At 39.8% G+C, this 19,674-nt stretch overlaps 1 protein-coding gene across 1 annotated transcript; it reads left to right on the forward strand.

The window, feature by feature from the left end:
* Positions 1-2,396: 2,396 nt before the first annotated feature.
* On the forward strand, positions 2,397-14,256 carry OTOL1 (otolin 1). Its single transcript, XM_040248105.1, has 4 exons — positions 2,397-2,757; positions 8,662-8,751; positions 11,716-11,787; positions 13,039-14,256. The coding sequence occupies exons 1-4, from the start codon at positions 2,397-2,399 to the stop codon at positions 13,935-13,937; spliced, it is 1,422 nt and encodes a 473-aa protein (XP_040104039.1). The 3' UTR covers positions 13,938-14,256.
* Positions 14,257-19,674: the final 5,418 nt, after the last annotated feature.

The following is a 19,674-nucleotide window of genomic DNA, read 5'->3' on the forward strand; positions in this document are numbered from 1 at the left end:
CAATATTTCACTTTCCATATTTTGCACTTTGGCTATTTGCCATGTTTGGATATTTACTGCAGACAAGATCCTTACTGATTTTATTTATGTTTATTTTTTATAACCCAGCACAGTTCCTGACACTTCTTAGATGCTCAAGTAATTGTTTGTTGAACAAATGAATGTTTCATTGAATGCAATTGTATGAACTCATGAAAGCTGAATTGTATTATATCTAAGCAGAGTATTTTTGTGTCTGCTTTTGGCTAGGGCTGGGTTTACCTGACTGATGCACAGTGACCATGTGTATGTGCTCAATCTGACAGGGATGGGGGAAGGAGGGGTGCAAGATCTGTATTTGGAGAGATGCTTTATAACCATCTGCTCTCCACACTTTCCTCTTTGCTTTTGTAGTTTCTTTTCTTTGCTACTAGATTGTCAACTCTCTGAAGGCAGAAGCCATCAGTTCAGTTCAGTTGCTCAGTTGTGTCCAACTCTTTGCAACTCCATGGACTGCAGCACGCCAGGCTTCCCTGTCTATCACCAACTCCTGGGGTTTGCTCAAAGTCATTCCATTGAGTCAGTGATGCCTTCCAACCATCTCATCCTCTGTCAGCCCCTTCTCCTCCTGTCTTCAATCTTTCCCAGACTCAGAGGATTTTTCAATGAGTCAGTTCTTCGCATCAGGTGGCCAAAGTATCAGAGTTTCAGCTTCAGCATCAGTTCTTCCAATGAATATTCAGGACTTATTTCCTTTAGGATTGACTAGTTTGATCACCTTGCAGTCCAAGGGACTCTCAAGAGTCTTCTCCAACACCACAGTTCAAAACCATCAGTTCGTTGGTGCTCAGATTTCTTTGTAGTCCAACTCTTACATCCATGCGTGACTGCTCGAAAAGTCATAGCTTTGACTAGACAGAACTTTGTGTCCATAACAGGGGCCGTAGCTTAATCTATAGTATCATATGTCACTACATATAATTTTTCAGTGCTTGTAACACTGTTGGTATTCAGTTAATGTTGGTTGAAAGGATAAATATAGAAGCAAAAGCAGCTTAAAAGAAGGTTAGCACTTTTGGATCTTTATATAATGTTGGAAATACAGCATCCTCTATCCCTTCTCATCTGCTTTGATTTATATCTGTCTCCTTTAGCGCTCTTTCATTGATCCTACCCTTGGATTTATTGCCCTTTAATCTCCTTCATATAAACATCACATGATTTGTGGGGAAGGGTGGAGGCTTTGATATTAAACAGACCTGGATTTAAGTTCTGAATTAATAACTCGCAGATTGTGTGATCTTGAATAAGGTATGTAAGCAATTGGCACCTGTTTTCTCATCTGTGAAGGTGAGTGTGTCACCTGCCTGCTAGAGCTGCTTTGAGAACAGATTGGATTGATGAATGTAAGGTGCCTACTCTTTGTAGGGATTCTATAAACAGTACATGTTGTTACTATCTGTATTTCCACTCTCTTTACACTCTTACTATTTATCCTAATCATGTCTTCCTTTTCTGTTCAGAAGTCATGCATTTCTACCCTGGCTATCTGTTAGCAGTCACTGGAATGCTGGGAGTTGCTGGCGAATGGAATACTATGATCAAAACTTCATTTCATTAGGAACCTTATGTCCCTGTGAACATTGATAAAAACTTTAATAAGAATAGCCACTATTTGGCTTTTTAAAATAATACAAAGATAAATGTGAGTTTTTCAGAAAAAAAACCTCTCAAGTTATAAAGCAAAGAATCAGAGTTAAATGACATGTGAAGAATATAAAGATATAGCACATATTTAAATTTATGACTTTTCATTCTCTCTCTCCATTTATTACAACAGATTCCAAAAGATTGCTGTCACAACAAGACCATTTTCCTGAGTAGATTTAAGGACTCTTTACCAGCATTTTTTTCTTGAAATAATTGAGTTTGCTGAAATAAACTATTCAGCTCAATATTTTTCATCTCCCTCTAACACGAATGCATTTGATTCCTATAAATCTGAGTGAGGTCAGTCAGGATTTTATACTTATTTGTTTTCCACAGAATATATGAGCTAGTAAGAATATATATTGCATTTATTATAGATCATGTTTTCTATTTGGCAAGATGATTTGAATGATTGAGAACAATATTTTAGCACATGTAACAGTAGGAAAACAACCAGAAAGGAGAATTGAAGCAAATGTTCCTTACAGTGAGTACTTTAAGTCAATAAAATATTCTGTTATGATTGAAGCATACATTCACGTATAAAATAGATAAATCACTTAGTATTATACATACTGTTCATTCTTGTGGTTCATTTATATATATATATCTCTCTCATATAGTTATATATCTATATCATTCAGTCTTTTCATTTGGTTCTCACATGATATGTGTATATATTCCCATTGTATTTTTCAGCTTCAAGCATGTGGATGTTTTCTTGGTTTTGTGCCATTTTTATTATTTTGGTTATTGCTAGTATGGACGCAGTAGCCAAGACCACACCATATACCAAATTCACGAAGAAATCTGAGGGACAAGAGATGCCAAAGGGCCCAAAGCCGTCCAGTGGCCTACCTCCAGAAGAAGGAGCCCCCTTCAGAGAAGTGGCTGAAAGGGCAGAGACAACCCCTGACCCCTTAGTCCTCGATTCTGCCTTTGATGCTGCCACTCTCTTCCCCTCCAAAAACCTCACTCTTGACGCTGCTGATTTCTTCTCGAATTGCTGTGATTGTTGTTCATCTGGACCGGGGCAAAAGGGAGAACCGGGACAGACTGGAAAGCCAGGTATTTGAAAATACACGAAGCCGTGTATTTCCCATTTGTACAAACTTAGCGTTGAGAGGTAGTGGATTGGTGGTGGGATTGCCCGAGGGTTTCTGCACCATCATGCCAGTGGGACAAGCCTAGGTGTAAGATTGTGACAAATGCAGTGGGTTCTGCTGCCCAGTGTGATAAACAGAGTTACACGTGCAGCTGTTAATATTAAAACGAAATTAGATTAAAATTTCAGTTCTTCAGTCACACTGGCCCCATTTCAAGAGCTCAGCAGCCACAAGTGGCCAAAGGGCAGCACAGATTCAGGGCATTTCCATCATTGCCGAAGGTCCTATTGGATGGTGCTGGTCAGAGCAGAGACTGAGCCTCCCAACAGTAGACTGGTATGTAGTTCTTCCAATTATGCAATCATCTCATTAGTGGCTGATGTAAAAAGATGAAGTGAAAGTTCTGTGGTCTAGTGAGGATGTGTACTGACTGATGGATTTTTGGAGTTCGATTTGTAGTTAGGATTAGCAACGGAACACCTGTGAGGTGGAGAATAAAGGCAGGATTCAGTGCGCTTCTCATTGAAATTCTGAGGCAGCACTGTCTCCTTGCCCAATAGTCTTCACTGAACATCATGGTTAAATATTTCAAAATTTCTAAATGTCTTTATTGCATACAGTATGAATATACTCTCACTTTTATGGTACTGTGTTTCAGCTTTCCCATATCCTACAGTGATAAATTCAAGGTAAAAGTGAGACCAGAATGTCAGTTTCAAATCCACTATTCCCTGACAGAATTACATATAAATATTTGTTGTGTCTTGCCTGAAGGATTTAAAGTCATAAAATCAGAAATTCCGCATCCTCATTAAGCTTTTCGTTCATTTCGTCCTATTGCAGGTACCTTTAGGGAAATGTGATTGGTGTTTATGCAGAGGTGAAATTGAAGGGGAAGGGAGCTGGGTAGGAGTCTGGGGTCCCGAGATTTCAGAGCTGCCACAACATTACTGGCGACCTAATGAGACTGAGGAAATTGTATTATTTACCAGGGTTTCTGTCAGTATCAAGTCTGGCTGGAAAGCTGCTTGCGGGGAGTGGGAGGTCAAGTAAACACAGCTGGTTGCTAAACTGTTTTCTAAGTCTGTAACATCCAGGGCTTTTGTCTTACACTGATGGATTTAGCTAGGCTGTTCTCAGAGCTGAGACTCCAAATACCCAGAACATATATTCTAAAGGTGTACCACATTATTGGACTGCCTGGGGCATGCATATATCTTAGTCTGACTAGCTCTGCCATAGACAGACTGCTTGAGAGTTCAGAAGGTCAAGCTGTCATGGTCCTACCTCGGGGAAACTTCATTAGCAATCCAAGTGTCAGTTTCTACAATAGTAAAATGGGGTAAGAATAATAGCAGCTTCATGGAGTTGTCAAGAGAACTGAATGAGGTCATATACAAGGTCTCAGTGTGATGCCTAGAATAGAACACATGCTCAATAAACTGTGTTTATTTTTCTGGTTAGCTATAGTAGGAGTCTTTTCTTACCCTGTGCAATATTCTGAACCTGATACGATCCTGTTTTTGAGATTCATAGATATTTGTTCTAACTTTACCAGTGTTTCAAAAACATTGTTTTCTTGTATTATTTATTTGTTTAATTAAAGCATAGATGATTTGTGGTGTGGTGTTAGATTCTGGTGTATAGCAAAGTGATTCAGTTTATATATATATATATATATATATATATATATGAAAAGAAAAAAGTGAAAGTGTTAGTCACTCAGTCGTATCCAACTCTTTGCAATCCTCTGGTCTGTAACCTACCAGGATATTCCATCCATGGAATTTTCCAGGCAAGAATACTGGAGTGGGCTGCCATTCCCTTCATCAGGGGATCTTCCCAACCCAGGGATTGAACCTGGATCTCCTGCATTGCATGCAGATTCTTTACCATCCAAGTCACCAGAGAAGCCCATATATGCATATTCTTTTTCATATTTTTCCATTACGGTTTATTACAGTATATTGAATATAGTTTCCTGTGCTATAGAGTAGGACCTTGTTGTTTATTTACTTTATATATACTAGTTTGTACCTGCTAATCCCAAATTCTTAATTTATCTTTCCCTGATTCCCTTCCCTCTTTGGTAACCATGATTTTGTCAAAAGCATTGTAGTAATGTTTGAAACTTGAAAATGAAAATAAACCTGCTCAAACCCAACTATTTATTTTTTTCATTATCTGTTAGATCTTGGTCACATGAACATACATACATTACATATATCACATTTGTATCATTTACTGTGATATAAGTAATAACTGTAGAAAAGTAATAACTTTAAAAAGTCATGAACCTAATTTTACAGTTTCTGAATGAAAGTATTTTGAAGTATACAGCTGTATCTAATATCTTGCAAAGGTAAAATTCTGTTTAAAACTTTTATCTCCAGCTTCTTTCATTAATTCAGTTATGATAATAGCTACCTATCACTGTTTCCATTCTTTCCCCTTCTATTTGCCATGAAGTGATGGGATAGGATGCCATGATTTTAGTTTTCTGAATGTTGAAATTTAAGCCAGCTTCTTCACTCTCCTCTTTCACTTTCATCAAGAGGCTCTTTAGTTCCTCTTCACTTTCTGCATAAGGGTGGTATTATTTGCATATCTGAGATTATTGATACTTCTCCTGGCAAACTTGATTCCAGCTTGTGCTTCATCCACTCTGCATTTAGCATGATGTACTCTGCACAGAAGTTAAATAAGCAGGCTAACAATATACACCTTAATGCACTTCTTTCCCAATTTGGAACCAGTCTGTTCCATGTCTGGTTCTAACTGTTGCTTCTTGACCTGAATACAGATTTCTCAGGAGGCAGGTTAGGTGGTCTGGTCTTCCTATCTCTTTAAGAATTTTCCACAGTTTGTTGTGATCCACACAATGAAAGGCTTTAGCATACTAAATGAAGCAGAAGTAGATGTTTTTCTGGAATTCTCTTGCTTTTTTCTATGACCCAACGGATGTTGACAATTTGATCTCTGGCTCCTCAGGCTTTTCTAAATCCAGCTTAAACATCTGGGAGTTCTTGGTTCACATACTGTTGAAGCCTAGTTCGGAAAATTTTCAGCATTACTTTCCTAGCATGTGAGATGAGTGCAATTGTGCGGTAGTTTGAACAAGTTTTGGCACTGCCCTTCTTGGGATTGGAATGAAAACTGACCTTTTCCAGTCCTTTAGCCACTGCTGAGTTTTCCAAATTTGCTGGTATTCTGAGTGCAGCACTTTAACAGCAGCATCTTTTAGGACTTGAAATAGCTTAGCTGGAATTCCATCACCTCCAGTAGCTTTGTTCATAGTGGTGCTTCCTAAGGCCCATTTGACTTTGTACTCCAAAATGTCTGGGCTCCAAAATCACTGCAGATAGTGACTGCAGCCATGAAATTAAAAGATGCTTGCTCCTTGGAAGAAAAGCTATAACAAACCTAGACAGCATATTAAAAAGCAAAGACATTACTTTGTCAACAAAGTCCATATAGTCAAAATTCTGGTTTTCCAGTAGCTATGTATGGATGTGAGAGTTGGACCATAGAGAAGGTACAGCACTGAAGGACTGATGCTTTTGAAATGTGGTACTGGAGAAGACTCTTGAGAGTCCCTTGGACTGCAAGGAGATCAAACTAGTCAGTCTTAAAGGAAATCAATCCTGAATATTCATTGCAAGGACTGATGCTGAGCTGAAACTCCAGTACTTTGACCACCTGATGCAAAGAACTGACTTATTGGAAAAGACCCTGGTGCTGGGAAAGATTGAAGGCAGGAGGAGAAGGGGACAGCAAAGGATGAGATGGTTGGATGGCATCACTGATTCAATGGATATGAGTTTGAGTAAGCTCTGAGAGTTGGTGGACAGGGAAGCCTGGCGTGCTGCAGTCCATGGGGTCATAAAGAGTCAGATATGACTGAGCTACCTACTGGGTACCAAGAACTCTTAAGGACATTATTGTTTCTCATCTTTGTAGAAAATGTTTAAAATATTATTACATGTCAGTGGATGATTTAATTGCATTTCAGAGAGTTTTATGTAATTCTAGAGGTCATGTAACCTGAGAGTGTTCAACTTGGAATCAAACTCAATTTTTGCAGCTTCCAGCCCCAGCTCTTCAATTAAGTCTAGCCTTCTGGTATTTACTCTAAACTAACCATGATGTCGGAGAAGGCAATGGCACCGCACTCCAGTACTCTTGCCTGGAAAATCTCATGGATGGAGGAGCTTGGATAGCTACAGTCCATGGGGTTGCTAAGAGCCAGACACAACTGAGTGACTTCACTTTCACTTTTCCCTTTCATGCACTGGAGAAGGAAATGGCAACCCACTCCAGTGTTCTTGCCTTGAGAATCCCAGGGATGGGGATCCTGGTGGGCTGCTGTCTATGGGGTCACACAGAGTCGGACACGACTGAAGAGACTTAGCAGCAGCAGCAACTGTGATGTAGATGGAAGAGTAGCCCCAGTACCCCTTGTACCCTTGCAGACAGTTGCTTTGTGCTCCCTGTGCCAACCTGGACACTGCCCTTTATCATTTCCCTCATGACCACATTAGGCATTTGGGTGTCATGAAGAAGGGGGTCATTGCACAGTGACTAACTGACCTTGCTTGCTTCTGCCCCACCCCCCACATTTGTTCTCCATTACTTTCCTTTCTGTTCTTCCTGCTTTTCTAGACAGCGGAGCTTAACCACCATTTAAGTGTGCCTTCAGCTTTAACCTCTGTTGCAAGCAATTTATTAAAGTGCTTCATCCAAACAAATACAATGTTCTTTCAAAAAGGAAATTCAACAGATTGAATATAATTTTCTGCATTCTACAGCATTAATTATAATAATTAAGATGAAAGATTACAATTTAATTGAGTACACTATCTATAGGGTTAACTTTCAAAGAAACTGGCCACAAATTATTCCAGTCAGGAGTTGCAAAACAGTTCCTATGCTTAAACAAGGCTGGGGTTGCAGGAAGGATAACTGTCTTTGGCCTGGGTCTCTGTGTGGCCCAGGTAAGTGGAAGGGGTCCAGACTGCTAGGACAAGCAAGGAACGAGTGACGTTATGAACCCCGCACCGTCTGCCCCTTGGCCTTCTTTACCCTGATTGCTAGGTCTGTTCATGGTCTTTTCATTGCTGTTTTTCCTGAAATACTCATCTTTTTTTTCTCTCTCTCTCTTTTTTTTTTTTTTTTTGGTCTTGGAAAATTCTAATTTGTTCATTGGGTCTTAGCTTAATGCCCCCTTTTTTTCCTGATGTCTACTCTGATCCCATAAGTTAATTTTTTTTTAACCACAGTCTACAATAGAAACTTCTTTTCTTCACATTACTAACAGCAATATAACCATTTCTATTTATTTGTGTGGTTATTTGCTCATGTTTCTCTTTTATGGGCTCTCAGCTCCATGGGGGAAAAGGGGCTGCTGGAATGTTGATGGCTGATTCCTGACACCTAGCTAGATGCTTGGTGTATAGGACTCTGCAGTGATTCCTGAGTCAGTGCATAAGAGAAGGAATGGGAAAACCCAGAGTGCTAGGTATTCTGGTTTTACTTCTTATTTGAAAGTACAGTCCACATGAGCTTAAGAGTCAGATAATATTTTGTTCGTATTGTTTGATATAGTACTGCTTCTCTGAATCATTTGATCACTGCCATGAATTCAGCGACAAGTACTAATGGGCTCAATTTATCTATTCAGGTAGTGCAAAATTGCAAATCAGACAAAAATATTGTCCTTAGAACTCTGTAATAGTTTATTCTCACCCAGATCTTATCATTAGGACACTGACAGTCATTGGCCTCAATAAAGTGACTGCTTTTTTTGAACTAGTAAATTTCAAAAGAGAATTTTCCTGCCCTGATGGTTTTTAAATCTCATTTCCAGGTTTTAAGGGAGAGGCTGGTGATATAGGGATCCCAGGGTCACCAGGAATTCTTGGACCCCAAGGTCCAAAAGGCCAGAAAGGAGAGAAAGGTAGGTGATTATATTCATTTCATGTCAAAACTCAATAGATGTTCTGCATCATTGTTAAGAAGAGCAGCTTGCTAAGTAAATACCAGCTTCTTGCAGGTGGATCAAGTTTGTAAAAACTTGGTAAGACATAGTGTGAGTTACATTTGATGTTAAAATGTTAACTTTATAGCCGATTGAGAATTTTAAACTTGCCTGGTAATCTCTCTTTCACAATACACACACACACACACACACACACATATCTTTTCTATTTCTCATAGTCCACCTGGCTGTCCCAGTGATGGGGAGCCACAGGGCATACACATTCTGGGGAAGTGTACTTTTCTTTTTTTTTTTTTTTAAATTTGCCAACACCTTGCAGTTTGCAGGATCTTAATTCCCTGACCAGGGGTCAAACCCATGCCATCTGCAGTGGAACACAGAACCCTAACCACTGGACTGTCAGAGAATTCAAGGGCATCTTTTCCTATATATTCCCATTTGAGTTCTTCTTTATGATGCAAGTTAACTTCCTACTGATAAAACTAATCAGAGCAGGCAATCCTCTAGAATATTTCATTTAGACAAATGGCCTACCTGCTAAGAAAAATATAACATATCCTTTAGCTCACTCTCAAATCAGGGTGGTGTCAACAGTGGGAAGAAAACTGAATTAAAATAGAAGACATCAGGATAATTGCAGTGACCTTGGACCCATCACTTTACCTCATCTGGATATTGAGGGGACTAGAGTAGATATTACTTTATACTCTGTTTAAAGAAGATTTGTCATTTTGTGTGCTTTACTCTAGATCTTTTCCAGCTCAGAAATTCTATAATTCCACAGATTTATTGGCAAAGAGGGTGTCTTGCCCTGGGAAATCCCTGGCTCTGTAAGTGCTTTGAGGTATTGAAAAAGGTTACAGATTCATTGGGACATTTAGAAATTCCTCAGGGAATACCACCAGCCTGTAGAAATACCATCTATCCATCAAGGTAAATGTCTTAGCCTCAGTGTCACATGTCAAAAAATCTAATATCCTCATACATCACCCTCTACATGGCTCAGGAACTGCCTAACTCATTTCTGGTAGAACATTCAGTGAAGTAATTACTCAAAAAAGATGCTAAGGTAAGAGAGAGCCACTTCACACTTGTCAGTTAGGCGATTTTCATTCTCGGAAACATTTAATCCTTCCGTGGCTGAATTATGTTAGCAGAAAGCTCTATGAAATAAAGATGAGTGATGAACTTCCCCAGTGATTCATACATTTTGGAAGTTAGACTTCTGCAAGTAGAAGAAAAAAACAGGGAAGTATTGTAAAATAAAGTTCTTAAGAATATGCTTTGATGAAGGATCAAAAGTAGAAATTCATTTAGCCAGTCTATAAAGTGACAACTGTACTTTCCTTTTACTTCCACTTAACTTGGACTCTTGCTTAAGACTTACAGTGAAAAAAATAAACGAGTAGAATGACTGCATTTTGGATAATCATTATCTGATTGAATAAGTTCATTGTGAGTTGTTAAACTCTTTAAATGAACTCGAGGATCAGAATAACTGTGCAGTGAAGGTCAGGATATGAATATGACAAGGACTGGAAATAGAATTATTCCCTCACTTCCATTCATAGTTACATTGCCTTGAAAGGTATACAGAATTTTCCTGATGGCCTATGGGTTAATTTCCAAAATTTAAATTTCATGTGGAATGATAATGGAGGAGCCAGCTACTTAGAAAACTCTGCTGACTGGCTTATGGTGGGGGGTAGGGGGGTGGATTTCTCTAGCTAGTCTTATGAAATTTGGCTGAGTCTCTTCTCATGACTTTTAATTTGGTTTAGGGTTTCTTTTTCCTTGGCAAAAATGGGACAAAATATGTTGGTTATATCATAAATAATACGGCTGGCAAATTGATGCCAACAAATATTATATACAATGTTTGACTCTACAGATTTCTAAACTTTTTCATGCCTAAGTTTCTTCTGTGATAAAAGTGTTGACAAAAATATCTGCTCTATCTTTCTTGATGGGAAATGCTACAGACTTTTGGAAATGAAAAAAATCCCAGGTGATGAAATGTGCTTTGTTATGTGAGTTTCCTTTTTATATTAGAGACTGCTTTATTATCAAATAAATGTTAATATATTTTAAAAGGTTGAAATGTAAAAATTCATGGTAAGAGTTTGGAAGATTACATGGTGCAAAGTAAATGCTCAATGAGAGTTAGTTATTGTTATTACTATTATTTTTGCTATTATTATTTACAATTAAAATAAATCTAGAGTGGCTGTACTGTAATATCATTGGCCTTTGGCCAGGCCCAGTATAAAAGTTCATTTTGTGGTAATACAGCAAATATGTAAACCCCTGGATATTTTAATTTTTTTCAAACATGAATTTTCAGTTTTATAATTTGCCCAAAGAACATATGAAAAACATCCAAACAAAAAGAAAACCAGCTTTTCCTTGATGCTCTATGTATGTCAAGGACAATATTTTTTTCCTAAGTGGGTTTTTACCATGAATAGTTTTAGCTGATTGCAAAATGTACTCTGTGTCAGCTTATATAGCGCATGGCACTATTTCTCAGGCATTGTGAGGAATATAAAAGAGAAAACTTTTAAACTGTCATTCAACATTCATAATAGGAAGCACACAAACACAGACTTATATAATGTAAAGCAGAATATCATGAGTTTGTATGAGATCTGAAAAGCTTAAAGATTGCTGAGGCAAATGCTGAACTCTGTCTGAAGAGATTTGGCACTATCTCCAAATCCTTTAAATGGTTCCTTTAAATGGCTTACCATCAATTGGAATAAAATGTTCCTAATGATGCTCAATGAATTCTTTTCCCATATTGTCTTTACCTTTACACATTTTGATAAAGGAAACAATGGAATGTGACATAGGTGTGAAATGGATGTTAGTTATATCATGGTTAATATAGCTGGAAAAAAGCTAATCTTGGTATCATTTTAGGACTCAAGGGAGAACGTGGAGACCAAGGAGCAAGTGGAGTCCCAGGATACCCAGGAAAGCCTGGAGAACCAGGTAGCTTATCAGTTCAGTTCAGTTCAGTTCAGTTCAGTTCAGTTGCTCAATTATGTCCGACCTTTGCGACCCCATGAACCGCAGCACGTCAGGCCTCCCTGTCCATCACCAACTCCCGGAGTCTACCCAAACCCATGTCCATTGAGTCAGTGATGTCATCCAACCATTTCATCCTCTGTTGTCCACTTCTCCTCCTGCCCTCAATCTTTCCCAGCATCAGGCAGGGTCTTTTCAAATGAGACAGCTCTTCACATCAGGTGGCCAAAGTATTGGAGTTTCAGCTTCAACATCAGTCCTTCCAATGAACACCCAGGACTGATCTCCTTTAGGATAGACTGGTTGGATCTCCTTGCAGTCCAAGGGACTCTCAAGAGCTTATCAGTATATCTATTGTGTGCGGTCACATGTGTGGTATAGCCTTTAATTTTCTTCCTGTTTGTATTTAAAGTTATCAAGGAGGTCAAAGGGAAATATAAATTGTTAATAATCTCCTAATAATTCAGTGTACTGATTGGTGGAATGTCACCAGCACTAGTTTAGGAGTCTGGAAATGGTAGAAGTATCTGAGCTCTGCTCCTCTCTCTAGCTGTCCTTGGGGAAAAGATACCTCAGTATTTCCGGGTTGAGGTTCTTTCCCTGGAAGATTCTGGGTTTTGATGGGCAATGTGGAGATGTATGAGAATAGCTTGATTGGGCCAAAATGCAAAGTGTAATAGAACACAATGGGCAACTATAGTTCTAATACTTCCTCATCTTAACAGTCAATACACAATATCTAAGTATAAGCTATTGCTTTTTAGTAGCATTAGCTCTTCCCCTTATGCTGCTGCTGCTGCTGCTAAGTCGCTTCAGTTGAGAGAGTAGCTTTATTTGAATGGCTCAATGTAAGAGTCTCCTCTGCACCTCCATTGCTTAGGGGAGAACCAGATTTCCAGTTCCAGTTAGGAGGTTCTATTTCCTTTTGTGAGCTCTCTGATAATAGCCTCAGCTGGTAAAGAACCTGCCTGCCAATGTAGGAGATGCAAGAGATGCAGGTTTGATCTCTGGGTCAGGAAGATCCCCTGGAGAAGGAAATGGCATCCCAGTCCAGTATTCTTGCCTGGGAAATCCCATGGACAGAAGAGCCTGGAGGGTTACAGTCCATGGGACAGCAAAAAGTCAGACACAGACTGAGCACATACATACACTGATAATAGCATCCTGGTCATACCCTATGTGAGCTTTAACCATGATTTTAATTTTCCATTTCAGGTGGAATTGGTCCTAAGGGAGACACAGGAAACATTGGCCCAACGGGAGTGAAAGGACAAAAAGGCTCGAAGGGGGACACGTGTGCCAATGGTACCAAAGGAGATAAAGGAGACAGAGGGCCTATAGGAGCACCCGGCTTGAATGGAGAGCCTGGCGCCAAAGGAGAGAAGGGCGAAGTGGGGGACAAGGGCTACTGTGGAGATTCTGGGGAGAGAGGAGGAAAGGGAGAAAAAGGCGAGAAGGGCATGAAAGGAGAGAAGGGCAGCAAAGGAGATAATGGAATGGAAGGGAAAAGTGGCTCAGATGGCCTGCCTGGGGTGCCAGGTGATCCAGGAGTCAAAGGAGAAAAGGGAGAGCTGGGTCCTCCTGGTCTCATGGGACCTGTGGGACCCAAGGGCGAGCTGGGGAGCAAAGGGGTCAGGGGGTCGATCGGGAAGAAGGGTTCTCGGGGCCTCAAGGGCTCCAAGGGGGAGGGGGCCAGAGCCCCACGGTCGGCTTTCAGTGCTGCATTATCCAAGCCCTTCCCTCCTCCCAATGCCCCTATCAAGTTTGACAAGGTTCTCTATAATGACCAAGGGAATTATAGCCCTGTCACTGGGAAATTTAACTGTAGTATTCCTGGGGCCTATGTTTTCTCCTACCACATCACCGTGAGGGGCCGACCTGCTCGGATCAGCCTGGTGGCCTGGAACAGGAAGCTGTTCAAGTCCAGAGAGACGCTCTCTGGCCATGAAATAGACCAGACCTCTCTCCTCATCATCCTGAAATTAAGAGCAGGGGACCAAGTCTGGCTGGAAGTTTCAAAGGATTGGAATGGGGTGTATGTCAGCGCTGAGGATGACAGCATTTTTACTGGGTTCCTTTTGTACCCAGATGAAAACCCTGGTATTTCACCATGATCTTATGTCTTCAACACTGTAGTTTGGGTTTAGTAGAAGTCAAGTAACATTGGGTAGTGCTGTTGGAAAAAATAACCTTCATTATTTTCATGATTATAAAAATAATACAGAAAAATTAAGAAAAAATGATATCACTTAGGTTGAATAATTCCTATTTTAAGACATCACCTTTAAGACTATTTACACATATTTGAGAGCATTATCTATTAATTTTGTAGCTAGGTTTTTTCATTTTAGCATTATAATGGCATTTCTTATGTCCTTTAAATAATAATAACTGTATATAAAATATGAAGATTTATAATAAATATATTGTTACTAAATATTTTCTATATTTCATAAAAATGTACATAACTCTTTTCTGTGTGAATATGAGGCTAACAGCTAACATACAGTGGACAGACATTTCCCAAAAATTTCTAGTTCTGTTGGGAGGATTGCCTGCCAATGAAATGGAACTAGTCCCATGTTAGTTTAATTCAGGATGAAAACACAGAAAGAATAATAAAGACTAGCTAAAGTATCCTTAAAATTAATCACTGTGTAAGTGTTTGCTCATAAAAAACCTGTATTATATGGACTTGTGTGTTGGGTAAAAGGTAAAAAGAAAGTTGATGAAGATATTGCTTCATTATAGCAAAGATCCAACCATTCATCTAATTATTGTGCTTAGAAGAATTGAATGCCCCCCCCCCGCCCCCACAAAAGATTCCAGAGGAAAATTAAATCATTATTGATCTAAAATTTCAGTCCTTTTTTTATGGAAGAACATTTAATTTGGATAAATTCTTTAGCTTCATTATCATCTCTAAAATAATTAATTCTGGTTATTCAGTAATAACCCTGCTGGAACAGGTGAGTATTGGGAATTCATTCGCAATGTGACTATTTAACACTGTGAATATATAATAACTTAGCAGCCTCATTTTTTTAAAGAAGTGAATTTATTGACTCTAAATTGAATTTGGTTTAATGAAGGCATACAGATATAGAGATTTGCAAATCTTGGTGGTCAGATCAGGGACTGGGTGATGGTGGGTTTTCTGGCCTTGCCTTGCCAGATAAACTCTGAAAAACATAATTCATTTTTGATAAGTGTTTCCCAAACTATGTTCAGAGGAAAACCATTACTGGAAGTTGTTATTATGAGCTACTGCAAAGAATGGATTCTGTGTCAGACAAATGTTGAAAATGCTATATTCTGTCTCCCTCTTAAAGGTTCATAAAGCATGTGAGTGTAGTCTCTGACATTCCCACAGAAAAGAAATTTGTTTAACTTTGCTTTATCCAATGATCCTATACTTATTTTGAATACAGAATTCATCAAGCAACATCCCATGGAACAGCATTCTGTAAGATGCCAATTTTGGAAATGCTGCATTAGTTTCTCATCCGAAGATTACCCAGCAGGCTGGGGTAAAGTTTACTCTCAAGAGTTTGCCCTTCCTTCAGCAAATTCTTCTCTATTTAGATTGTAATATTGCTGTAATTGTGGCTTTGCTTGTATTTGTAAGAGAGGGGGTAAGAATTTTCAAGTGGTTAAAACAGTTATACTTGTACTTAGAATTTTCTTTTCCAATTTGAGGATGGGATAGTGAAGAGATTCCAGGAACTTTCGGTTTTGTCTCTCTGTATGTTCTTATAATAAAGCTAGTGGATGTGATTGAATTCCAGTAGAATGATTCAAAACCTTCAAGGATGATGGCATCAAGGTGTTGCTTTCAATATGTCAGCAAATCTGGAAGACCCAGCAGTGGCCACAGGACTGGAAAACTTCAGTTCTCATCCCAGTTCCCAAGAAGGATAGTACTAAAGAATGTGCTAACCATTGGACAGTTGTACTCATTTCCCATGCTAGTAAGGTTCATGCTTAAAATCTTGCATGCCAAGATTCAGCATTAGGTGAACCAAGAACTTCTAGATGTCCAAGCTGGATTTAGAAAAGGAAGAGGAACCAGAGATCAAATTGCCAACATTCGCTGGATCATAGAGAAAGCTAGGGAATTCCAGAAAAAACATCTACCTCTGTTTCATCAGCTATGCCAAAGCCTTTGACTGTGTAGATCATAATAAACCATGGAAAGCTTTTAAAGAGATGGGAATACCAGACCATCTTACCTGTTTCCTGAGAAACCTGTATGTGGGTCAAGAAGCAACAGTTAGTACACTGTATGGAACAACTGATTGGTTCAAGATTGAGAAAGTATGACAGGGCTGTCATCCTGTTTATTTAATCTATACACTGATCACATCATGAGAAATGCCAGGCTGGATGAGTTATAAGCTGGAATCAAGATAGGTGGGAGAAACATCAAGAATCTCAGATATGCAGATGATACCACTCTAATGGCAGAAAGTGAAGAGGAACTACACAGCCTCTTGATGAGGGCAAAGGAGGAGAGTGAAAGAGCCAGCTTAAAACTAAATATTAAAAACCTAAGATCATGGCATCCAGCCCCATTACTCTATGGCAAACAGAGGGGGAAAAAGTGGAAGTAGTGGCAAATTTCCTCCTCTTGGGCTCTAAAATCACTGCAGATGGTGACTGCAGCCATGAAACCAGAAAACATTTGTTTCTTGGCAGGAAAGCTAGACAGTGTGCTGAAAAACAGAGACATTACTCTGCCGACAAAAGTCCATATAGTCAAGGCTATGGTCTTCCCAGTGGCCACGTACCATTGTGAGAGCTGGACTGTAAAGAAGATGGAGCTCTGAAGAACTGATGCCTTCGAACTGTGGTGCTGGAGAAGACTCCTGAGAGTCCCTTGGACTGCAAGGAGATCAAACTAGTCAATCTTAAGCGAAATCAACCCTGAGTACTCGATGGAAGGACTGATGCTGAAGTTGAACCTCCAGTATTTTGGTAATTTGATGTGAACAACTGACTCATTGATGTTGGAAAAGATCGAGGGCTGAAGGAGAAGAGGGCGTCAGAGGATGAGATGGATGGAATGCATCACCAATGCAATGGACATGAACTTAGGCAAAATTCGGGAGATGGTGATGGACAGAGAGGTCTGGCATGCTGCAGTCCCTGGGTCTGCAAACAGTCAGACACAATTGGGTGACTGAACAAAAAACAAAGTGCTCTTATAGATAGTTTTAAATTTATGCTGTCTCCATCTTTGGATTGGAGGGTTTTGGGGAGGCTGAGAGCCAACTAGCTGAGGAATATGCACGAGGAACCACATCAAAGGATGTGATGTAAAAGGCAGCTGGGAAGAGGGCTGGGAAGAGGGCCAGTAAGAGAGCAACAGTTCACATGGAGGCTTTATGATATCCAGTCGTGTCTTGCATGTGTGTTTATGATAAACATTTTATAGGAAATCTGAAGTTAAGAGTTTGAGGTTAAGATCCAGGATTGGTGGTTAGTTATGAACTTTTCCCAGGGCATCCCATCTCTTAGCCTTAGGGATGGCTTTGGGAGGTGGCTTCTAGGTTCTTTATGCCACTCTCTGCTACAAGAGTGGGGAAGTGGCACAGCAGTGTCCCTTTCTTTCAACTATACCATGTCTCCCATCCTGTCAGAAGCACAAAAAACAGTGGATCTCCCCAGAGTATTAAACCACTGAGAATTAAACTGCATCCCTGGCTTAACATGCCAAAACAAGCTTCTGAAAGTCTCCCCAAGCTGCCCTCCCACATCCTGATGTAACTCACAAAATGACAAGTTTTCTGGAGTTGAACAGGCCAAAAAGCTTGGGTCATTTGATTTTTCCCTTTCACACTTAAATCCAATCTGTCAGGAAATCTTTTTGGTGCTTTCTTCAGGAAGTATCAAGAATTTGATACTTTGCCATTACTCTGATCAAAGCACCATCATTTATGACCTTGACTTTCTTTTTATTGCAATAACCTCCAAATTGGATTTCCCTAAAACACAAGGGGTTCAGAGCCAAAATAAAAATTGTACCAAACATAATAAATATTTAAATTTTCTGAGTCAATCTAACAAAGTTATTAAAAATATGTTCTATCCTCCTACTTTAATGTGTAACCTTATGTTGAAAAAATAAAAAACAATGAATGGCTTTTATTTGACCAACAGTAAGAAAAACATCAGGAATACCAGACCACTTGACCTGCCTCTTGAGAAATCTGTATGCAGGTTAGGAAGCAACAGTTAGAACTGGACATGGAACAACAGACTGGTTCCAAATAGGAAAAGGAGGACGTCAAGGCTGTATATTGTCACCCTGCTTATTTAACTTATATGCAGAGTACATCATGAGAAACGCTGGACTGGAAGAAACACAAGCTGGAATCAAGATTGCTGGGAGAAATATCAATAACCTCAGATATGCAGATGACACCACTCTTATGGCAGAAAGTGAAGAGGAGCTAAAAAGCCTCTTGATGAAAGTGAAAGAGGAGAGTGAAAAAGTTGGCTTAAAGCTCAATACTCAGAAAACGAAGATTATGGCATCTGGTCCCATCACTTCATGGCAAATAGATGGGGAAACAGTGGAAGCAGTGTCAGACTTTATTTTGGGGGGCTCCAAAATCACTGCAGATGGTGACTGCAGTCATGAAATTAAAAGACGCTTACTCCTTGTAAGAAAAGTTATGACCAACCTAGATAGCATATTCAAAAGCAGAGACATTACTTTTCCAACTAAGTTCTGTCTAGTCAAGGCTATGGTTTTTCCCGTGGTCATGTGTGGATGTGAGAGTTGGACTGTGAAGAAGGCGAAGAACTGATGCTTTTGAACTGTGGTGTTGGAGAAGACTCTTGCGAGTCCCTTGGACTGCAAGAAGATCCAACCAGTCCATTCTGAAGGAGATCAGCCCTGGGATTTCTTTGGAAGGAATGATGCTAAGGCTGAAACTCCAGTACTTTGGCCACCTCATGCGAAGAGTTGACTCATTGGAAAAGACTCTGATGCTGGGAGGGATTGGGGGCAAGAGGAGAAGGGGACGACAGAGGATGAGATGGCTGGATGGCATCACTGACGTGATAGATGCGACTCTGAGTGAACTCCAGGAGTTGGTGATGGACAGGGAGGCCTGGCGTGCCGCGATTCACGGGGTCAGAAAGAGTCGGACACTACTGAGCAGCTGAACTGAACTGAACTGAAGCAAAACATCACAGATGATTGAATTACTATTGTGTGTGTGTCTGGGTGTTATATGAGTGGGAACGTGATATTTGGTGGAGTATAGAAAGGGTTTACCTCATGAATATGTCTATCCTATACATGTTTTGGGCTTCTCTTGTGGCTCAGATGGTAAAGCATCTGACTGCAATGCAGTAGACCCAGGTTCAGTCCCTGGATTGGGAAGATCCCCTGGAGAAGGGAATGGAAATCCACTCCAGTACTCCTGCCTGGAAAATCCCATGGACAGAGGAGCCTGGCGAGCTACAGTCCATGGGGTCACAAAGAATTGGATATGACTGAACAACTAACACTTTCTCTTTCATAGATGTTATATTTTAAAACTTTATTTCAGTAAAATATATGCTTTCACTATTAAAATTTACACATAATGTTTTATTGACACTTTTATCAAATTAGACCACTCTTGTTGAATCATTGTATTTTATAGATTCAGTTCAGTTCAGTTCAGTTGCTCAGTCATGTCCGACTCTTTGTGACCCCATGGACTGCAGCATGCCAGGCTTCCCTGTCCATCACCAACTCCCAGAGCTTGCTCAAACTCATGTCCATTGAATCAGTGATGCCATCCAGCCATCTCATCCTCTGTTTTCGGCTTCTCCTCCCACCTTCAATCTTTT

Source organism: Oryx dammah, unplaced genomic scaffold (genome assembly GCF_014754425.2).
Source record: "Oryx dammah isolate SB20612 unplaced genomic scaffold, SCBI_Odam_1.1 HiC_scaffold_2, whole genome shotgun sequence".
Lineage (NCBI taxonomy): Eukaryota > Metazoa > Chordata > Mammalia > Artiodactyla > Bovidae > Oryx > Oryx dammah.

Bases quoted from the DNA above. Each gene is read 5' to 3' on its own strand.
- OTOL1 (XM_040248105.1), top strand. From the start codon at position 2,397: ATGTGGATGTTTTCTTGGTTTTGTGCCATTTTTATTATTTTGGTTATT. The intron at 8,752-11,715 runs GTAGGTGATTAT...GTATCATTTTAG, and splicing joins AGGCCAGAAAGGAGAGAAAG to GACTCAAGGGAGAACGTGGA. The intron at 11,788-13,038 runs GTAGCTTATCAG...TTTCCATTTCAG, and splicing joins AGGAAAGCCTGGAGAACCAG to GTGGAATTGGTCCTAAGGGA.